This window comes from Ranitomeya imitator, chromosome 4, assembly GCF_032444005.1.
Source record: "Ranitomeya imitator isolate aRanImi1 chromosome 4, aRanImi1.pri, whole genome shotgun sequence".
In the NCBI taxonomy this organism is placed as follows: domain Eukaryota; kingdom Metazoa; phylum Chordata; class Amphibia; order Anura; family Dendrobatidae; genus Ranitomeya; species Ranitomeya imitator.
In genome coordinates, this window is record NC_091285.1 from 214038148 (window position 1) to 214047192 (window position 9045).

Genomic DNA, 9045 nt, shown 5'->3' on the forward strand with positions numbered 1-9045 from the left:
GCTACATTTGTACCTGTTAACCGCTGCAGGTTCCACACAAAAAATTGACATGCTGCGGAATGTAAACCGCTGCCTCTGAGCGTTTTTTTTGCGTTACATTGCACTGTAAACTCATGGGAAACTGCTGCAGACCCGCAGCAAAATCCGCGTTGTGTGCAGAGAGCCTAAAAACTGACAAGGATTACATCCGTTTTGTAATTTTCAAGGTATAGGCCTCAATCCATCATTTGCGATTGAAGCCACTTTTTTTTTGGTCTGTGCCAAATTCCTCAAAATGGTGCACATGAATTTGGTGCTAAACCAAAAATGGTCTTCATTTTAGTATTTAACCATTTTTGCTTCAAAAAGTCACAAGAAACCCGTGAGGTCCTCCGTGCCCACAGAACCACCAGCTGTGTTTACCTATCTAAACACCCAGCTGAACAGTCCCTGTGTTACATCACACACAGACAGATCTTTAAAAAAAAGTATTTCTAATGTCTGTTTGATATGTAAATGAGGGTTTTGACTATTCGATGGGGCGTTAAGTGTCCCCAGATTAGTCGGCCCACTTAGCATGTCACTTCGCCAATGTGGGTGTGATAATATGGCTTACGTGTGCCGACGTCATTGCTAGCTCTATACTTACCTCACGAATGCGTGTGTCTTTGTGCATGCACATCGAGCCTCTGAAACCGGGTGAACATGCCTCTCTGAAGCTGGGACACAATGTTCTGCACTTCCGATCACGCGCAGTGCGCCTCTGAAGCTGGCACTCATACACCCTGCTTCAGCCGCTCAATGTACTGAGGTAAAAACGCCACGCGCAAGCTATGTTATAGTATTGGCGATGATGCCAATGCTTACAGGGGCGTGATAACATGCCAAGTGGGCCGACTAGTCTGGGGACACTAGCGTCCCAGCGACTGAAGTGAGATATGCCCCAAAAATTAGACAGCAAAGTTCCTGACAAAAAAAAAAAAAGAAAAAAGCTCCTTAAAGACAAATGCCAAATCCTAAAGGCACCAAAATGGCCAAAATTAGTTCAGAAAATTAGGGAAACAACAATGATGAACTAGGGCCACAGCATGATCTTGATCTGTGACTTGGACCAAAACTGGACATTGTTTTTTTTTTTTGTGGCCATATACGAGGAAAACGGATGTCTGAATGAGGTCTTAAGAATCGGTAAAAAATTCCTGTAGGAACTAATGTGAAAACAGAAGCAAAAATACACACGTACCTTAATAATGCAGGCCACAGGTGAACGGTGCAGAAGAACGTTTATCCAGACAAGATTTTTCCAGAAGGTTGTGTCATGTATATTAATTTAAAGGCCAAAAGCCAATCTCCAAGATGTATCCAACTGTGCAAATTGCCCTGCATTGGTTATGTGCAACCAAATTGTTGCAAAGTTAACCCTTGGTTATATGAATTTCCATCACTGAATGCAATATGGCATTTGCACAGTATCCTAGTAGTAAGTAAATATCCAGGGGACTGAGGGCCATACTGTAATTACATCCTTATAATGGTGGATTTTCTTGAGGTTATATCCTGGCGCTTATTTCCAAATCATGAAGATATTAAAGTAAAACCATGTACATATTTTACTCTAAACCTATTCCAAAGTATTATTCCAACATTGTGGGTGCATCCAAATTTCCTTCCGGGTATGTGTAGGATAGATCCGCAGTATACAGACGGGGGGGTTTGGTCCAGTTTCTCGCCCACCCTCGATTCTCATGTCCTGAAATAAACACCTTTTTATTCCTACCACAGACACACAACTGTTTAAAATGCCAAGATAAGAAACAATTTATTATCAGAGAAGAAAAATCTCTCATTTAAAATAGAAATCTGTACATCTTTGTCACAATCAATATACATGAACTGTACAAATTTACAGCAGTTCATAATTTATCAAATAAAAGACTAACAAAGTTCACAAAATAGATGGTGGTTTGTGAAAAAAAAAAAAAAAACGACTTTACCCAATTAAGTACAAGAAATTACAAAGCAGAACTCCACTTTCTAAAAATAAGAAGTTTACTCCGTCATAGAAAACTACAAGCTAAGAAATGTACAGATAAGCTGGCCGCTGAGAACGCCATAGTTCAGACAGTGTCTTCAGGAAGGATCTTTAAAGCCTGGGGTCAAGGCAGGAAACGTTACGGTCAATACTTTCAAGTTCATGTCACAATATAAAGGATCAAGTATAGATTTCTATATAGGCAGACTAGGAGGATCCCTCCCGGGTCTATATACTGTACAACTATATCTATTTTCAGTGCAAGATATGTCTGCCATGTATAACTCCAGTAAGTGTCATATTCTCAACTCCTCGCCTTCCAACCGAGCTGCCAGAGATAGTAACATAAAAACATTAGTGCAAGTTATATTCTGCAGGAGGCCGCAGAGAGAAAAAGAAGGAATCTTACAAATACTCGGAGCTTTGGGTTCACAGATGAAGGGTATGTAAACCAGGGGTGTCAAACTGCATTCCTCGAGGGCTGCAAACAGGTCATGTTTTCAGGATTTCCTTGTACTGCACAGGTGATAATTTAAATCACCAACTCATTATTTGTGTAGGTGATTAAATTATCACCTGTGCAGTACAAGGAAATCCTGAAAACATGTCCTGTTTGCAGCCCTCGAGGAATGCAGTTTGACACCCCTGATGTATGCTATGTGTGTCCTACACGTGTCACCTGACCACCAGGATCTGATCCTAGAGGTCACTGACCTCGGAGATAAAGACCTCCAGTGATCCCTGACATTAGTGCTGACTGGTGTTAGGTGCACGGCACCCAGTGCGGATCTACCCCTACAAAGGAATCACTAGACCCAACATCCAGTGAGAAATAGTACTACCTTTAATTAACAGGCTATTAATTGATCCAAAAGGTACTGTCCAAACCATGGCCCCTTCACGTCAGTAAGGTCTACTTCTATTTTGTGCCCGATCTTCACAGCTGTGACATTTGAAACTTCACAATCCATCCCCATAGGAGCCCTCCCAAAAATAAAGACAATATTATTCCATCTGTTACAAGATGATACAGCCTCCCCCGACCATATCTTAACCAGACACAGTCATCATGTTGTAGGCTTTGGAGGGGCTTGTTCGACCGATGAGGAGTTCATCTTTACAGCTGATCCTGCTCTCCACAAGGGAGGAGCTGCTACTTTGGCTACTGCCCCCTGTTGGTACAGCTTCATACAGCACGCATATAGAGCCATCCTCCCCGATGCGGTAAGACACTTCGTAGGGATCAATCCACAAGGTGAGTTCGCTTGGCAGAAGTTTAAACATTTCTTGGCTACTCAGTCCAATACGGGTTGCCGCTTGCCCGATCAAGGGATCCATTTTGTGGTTAATCCGAATGCAGCGGTAAGCAGAGCCTCTAGACGGCTTCTCTGGAAACCAGTGCTGTCTGTAGTGCTCTGTGATGAAACATAGCAACTGTTATCCATATGTATGAAAAAAAATATATTTAGGTCTGGAGAAGAGTGGGATACAATTCATATTTATATAATACACAGTGTATAAGAAAACCAAAAACAGCTACAGGTGAAACAATAAAGAAATAGTTCCCCTTCTACTTCCTGGTCTTTGTTTCCACGTGGCCAACATAAGACCACTGACGTCACCTCAGCGCTGAGCCATGATGTGCGTAGTACGGTATATGACGTGACCACTGATTGGCAGCAGCGGTCACACCATGACAGCTTGTAAACAACTAGGAAGACCGACGAAGCTTTTAGACAGGCATTTTTGTTTATAGCATCTTCTGTTTTGTTATTTTAACAGGGGGATAACTCCTTTACCAATTAGCCTTATGGGTCTAGCCCTACATGCACTAAAGCCTGCTACTAATAAATCATACTTGTAGATTGTGAGCCTTTGCGGGCAGGGTCCTCTCTCCTCCTGTACCAGTTATGACTTGTATTGTTTAAGATTATTGTACTTGTTTTTATTATGTATACCCCTCCGCACATGTAAAGCGCCATGGAATAAATGGCGCTATAACAATAAATAATAATAATACAGAGCAATTCTATATTATAAGGAGTTGTGTTTGGATAATACACATTTGGTGTAAGAAGCAGCACACAGGGCTTTTTATCGAACGTCCCTTATACCTCCCCCATAGGCTACCCACCACCATTAGATCATCCATAGACGGCCAGACACAGGATAAAGCACTGGCCACCGAATACGTCATACGTATAACAGACTTGCACATCAGACCTAGCCTGAAGACAGACAGGTGACATACGTGGCCAACCAAGCCATACTCCCGTAGATTAATCCAGCCAACAATGGCCAAAAAGATCCCACCTGGCAGACCACATATCTGGAAGTCAGCAGTCCGTGTCAGGCTAAATCCGGCTAATGTTCTAAAAAAAAGGATCAGACTTTTTTTTGAGAGAGACCCCAGAACGGAACATCTCAATGATTTGCATAGAAAATACTGTGAAAACGCCGGATTCTTCTTTCACACCTCCGTTTCATGTTTTTGGCCGATTTCGTCACTGTGCATTTTTTTTACGCCGGACAAAAAAAAAATTGCAGTGGACGTTTTGTCCGGCCGCCGGAAAAGACTATTTGGACGGATCCGGCAAAAAAACGGATGAAACGTGTGGCCATCAGGCACAATCCAGCACTAGTACAACTCTATGGGAAAAAAACGGATCCGGCGTAAACAAAAAACGGATCCGTTTTTTTTTTGTTTACAAAAATTGCCGGATTGTGCCTGAAATAAAAAACCTGAAGTGTGAAAGCAGCCTAAGGGTATGTTCACACGTTCAGGATTTCCATCCTTTTTTTTTCAGGACAGTTTTTTTAAAAAACTGCAGCTCTTGGCAGAAAACGCAGGTCCTTTTTTTGATGCGTTTTTTTATCCTTTTTTTATGCAGTTTTCTATGCAGAGACTGTGTGTTTCCTAGGAAGCTTTTTAGGGCTAAAATGGCTGAAAATACCCTACCCCTAACCCTACCCCTACCCCTAACCTTAGTAAAAAAAAAAAAAAAAATTCTTAATTTTTTTATTGTCCCTACCAATGGGGGTGACAAAGTGGGGGGGGGTGTCATTTACTATTTTTTTATTTTGATCACTGAGATATAACCTATCTCAGTGATCAAAATGCACTTTGGAGCGAATCTGCCGGCCGGCAGATTCGGCGGGCGCACTGCGCATGCGCCCGCCATTTTGCAAGATGGCGGCGCCCAGGGAGAAGACGGCCGGACGGACACCGGGACGCCGGGTAAGTATAAGGGGGGGAGATTAGGGCACGGGGGGGGCATCGGAGCACTGGGGGGGGGCATCGGAGCACGGGGGGGGCAGCCACACTCCGCCCACGCACTTCCGCCCGCTCCCCCGCACTTCCTGCTGCAGCGTTTCTGCACATCAAATCGCAGTAAAACCCGCAGATATATTTTTGATCTGCGGGTTTTACTGCGATTTTGACCTCACAATGGAGGTCAATGGGTGCAGAACCGCTGCGGTTCAGGAAAAAGAAGTGACATGCTCCTTTTTTGCCGCAGCTATTCTGCGCGGCTTTTTAAACGAAATTACGGACCATGTGCACAGCAGTGACTGTTTTCCATAGGGTTACATTGTTATGTACCCTGCATGGAAAACTGCTGCGGAACCGCAGCGGCAATACCGCTGCGGTTCCGCAGTAAAAAACGCACTGTGTGAACATGGCCTTATACAGGGGTAAGCAGGGGGGGCAGGGCATTCAACTTTCTGACCACTGGGGGAGGGAGGGGGCACTACTACAGCACAACACAGGGCAAACAAAGGCCAATCCCAACAATCGCAGTGTACTGCTATGTATTACCCCCATCACTGGGGACCCTGCATTTACTAGGACTGTGACCTCTTACCACCTGCCAGCAGCCCCAGGAAGGACTGATCACAACAATCACCAACATTACACCCAGTATTAACCCCATCACTGGGCACCCTGCACTTATTAGGACTGTTCACTGCCCCAGTAAGGACTGCTCCCAGCCATCGCCCTGCATTACCCCAATCACTGGCCCCCCAGTAAGGACTGCTCCCAGCCATCGCCCTGCATTAACCCCATCACTGGCCCCCCAGTAAGGACTGCTCCCAGCCATCGCCCTGTATTAACCCCATCACTGGCCCCCCAGTAAGGACTGCTCCCAGCCATCGCCCTGCATTACCCCAATCACTGGCCCCCCAGTAAGGACTGCTCCCAGCCATCGCCCTGCATTACCCCAATCACTGGCCCCCCAGTAAGGACTGCTCCCAGCAATCACCCAGTATTAACCCCATCACTGGGACCCCCAGTAAAGATTGACCCCCGACCATCGCCCCCACTAGCACGGTGCTCTTACCTGCCAGCAGCTCCTGCAGGGACAGGTTGAAGGTCTGGAGCTCCCGATCGTTCATCAGCCCCTTGGTCCTCAGGAACTTGGAGAGAAATCCCACCGCCGCGACGATCTCAGGCTTCATGCTGGCTCGGGAGTAGTGCGTATGCATGGGGGCTGCGGGGACCACTCAGGAACTTTACCAACGACTTTTAGCGTGGCGTTATTGTTACTGGTTTTATCAATTTTGCGATTTTTTTTTTCTATTTTCTGGTTAAGTGCTTGGCGTACGGGCTTTATCAGAGATGTGAGCGGACGGGTGTCATGGCCGGAGAGACAGGAGTTGTTTACAAGTGCCGCTCTCTACAGTACATCCCTGGGGAGGAGGAGCGACCACTCTCCTTTCACACACACACCCTCTTCCTCCGCTACCCGTAAATAAAGTGAGCGCAGCAACTTCCAGCTCGCTCTTTTATACTCAGCAGGCGAGGATGTGACGTCAGGAGGCGTGGCTCCGATGACCGGCCAATGGCAGCATCGCACCATGCAGACACGCCGTGTTGCGGGGACTGACGTCATCCCACTGTAAACAACTGAAAGCTCAGGGGGAAAGTCCCCTTGTAAACAGTGCGGAGTGGGGGAAGGGCTGGCACATATGCGCCAGGTGTTATGGCCGTCACCTATCACCGCGTACAGTGCAGCCATTACACAGGGGCGCACAGTGCGGAGTGGGGGAAGGGCTGGCACATATGCGGCGCCAGGTGTTGTGGGCCGTCACCTATCACCGTGTACAGTGCAGCCATTACTCGGGCGCACAGTACGGTCTCGCTTTACGTTACGCCACAGCGGCCCCACCCCCACCGGAAAACAGCCCCAGAGTCCAGACATAGAACAAGACAAAGTCACGGCTACACAACAAAGACAGCTGGGATTAGCATCAGGGGGTCGTCTGCGGCGGGGGAAGGGCGCCTGCTCTCCCTCCTCCCCGGCCATGGACCGTCCTTTGTAGAGGGAACTGATGCGCCATTGTCAAAAGTGCGCAGGAAGAGGCGCAGGCAGCTGTGTGCTCAGCAGGCAGTGTACGGTGTGTGCTCAGCAGGCAGCTGTGTGCTCAGCAGGCAGTGTACGGTGTGTGCTCAGCAGGGCAGTGTACGGTGTGTGCTCAGCAGGGCAGTGTACGGTGTGTGCTCAGCAGGGCAGTGTACGGTGTGTGCTCAGCAGGCAGTGTACGGTGTGTGCTCAGCAGGGCAGTGTACGGTGTGTGCTCAGCAGGCAGTGTACGGTGTGTGCTCAGCAGGGCAGTGTACGGTGTGTGCTCAGCAGGCAGTGTACGGTGTGTGCTCAGCAGGCAGTGTACGGTGTGTGCTCAGCAGGGCAGTGTACGGTGTGTGCTCAGCAGGCAGTGTACGGTGTGTGCTCAGCAGGGCAGTGTACGGTGTGTGCTCAGCAGGGCAGTGTACGGTGTGTGCTCAGCAGGGCAGTGTACGGTGTGTGCTCAGCAGGCAGTGTACGGTGTGTGCTCAGCAGGCAGTGTACGGTGTGTGCTCAGCAGGGCAGTGTACGGTGTGTGCTCAGCAGGCAGTGTACGGTGTGTGCTCAGCAGGGCAGTGTACGGTGTGTGCTCAGCAGGCAGTGTACGGTGTGTGCTCAGCAGGCAGTGTACGGTGTGTGCTCAGCAGGCAGTGTACGGTGTGTGCTCAGCAGGGCAGTGTACGGTGTGTGCTCAGCAGGCAGTGTACGGTGTGTGCTCAGCAGGCAGTGTACGGTGTGTGCTCAGCAGGGCAGTGTACGGTGTGTGCTCAGCAGGGCAGTGTACGGTGTGTGCTCAGCAGGCAGTGTACGGTGTGTGCTCAGCAGGGCAGTGTACGGTGTGTGCTCAGCAGGGCAGTGTACGGTGTGTGCTCAGCAGGCAGTGTACGGTGTGTGCTCAGCAGGCAATGTACGGTGTGTGCTCAGCAGGCAGTGTACGGTGTGTGCTCAGCAGGCAGTGTACGGTGTGTGCTCAGCAGGCAGTGTACGGTGTGTGCTCAGCAGGGCAGTGTACGGTGTGTGCTCAGCAGGCAGTGTACGGTGTGTGCTCAGCAGGGCAGTGTACGGTGTGTGCTCAGCAGGCAGTGTACGGTGTGTGCTCAGCAGGCAGTGTACGGTGTGTGCTCAGCAGGCAGTGTACGGTGTGTGCTCAGCAGGCAGTGTACGGTGTGTGCTCAGCAGGCAGTGTACGGTGTGTGCTCAGCAGGGCAGTGTACGGTGTGTGCTCAGCAGGCAGTGTACGGTGTGTGCTCAGCAGGCAGTGTACGGTGTGTGCTCAGCAGGGCAGTGTACGGTGTGTGCTCAGCAGGCAGTGTACGGTGTGTGCTCAGCAGGCAGTGTACGGTGTGTGCTCAGCAGGCAGTGTACGGTGTGTGCTCAGCAGGCAGTGTACGGTGTGTGCTCAGCAGGGCAGTGTACGGTGTGTGCTCAGCAGGCAGTGTACGGTGTGTGCTCAGCAGGGCAGTGTACGGTGTGTGCTCAGCAGGCAGTGTACGGTGTGTGCTCAGCAGGCAGTGTACGGTGTGTGCTCAGCAGGGCAGTGTACGGTGTGTGCTCAGCAGGGCAGTGTACGGTGTGTGCTCAGCAGGCAGTGTACGGTGTGTGCTCAGCAGGGCAGTGTACGGTGTGTGCTCAGCAGGCAGTGTACGGTGTGTGCTCAGCAGGCAGTGTACGGTGTGTGCTCAGCAGGGC

General features: G+C 49.2%; 1 protein-coding gene across 1 annotated transcript; it reads right to left on the reverse strand.

Moving 5' to 3' along the window:
* Positions 1-1772: 1772 nt before the first annotated feature.
* On the reverse strand, positions 1773-6769 carry BTG1 (BTG anti-proliferation factor 1). Its single transcript, XM_069764367.1, has 2 exons — positions 6352-6769; positions 1773-3426 (listed from the first exon to the last, which is right to left on the reverse strand). Exons 1-2 carry the CDS (start codon positions 6494-6496, stop codon positions 3062-3064), a joined length of 510 nt encoding a protein of 169 aa, XP_069620468.1. The 5' UTR covers positions 6497-6769; the 3' UTR covers positions 1773-3061.
* Between the last annotated feature and the right edge of the window lie 2276 nt (positions 6770-9045).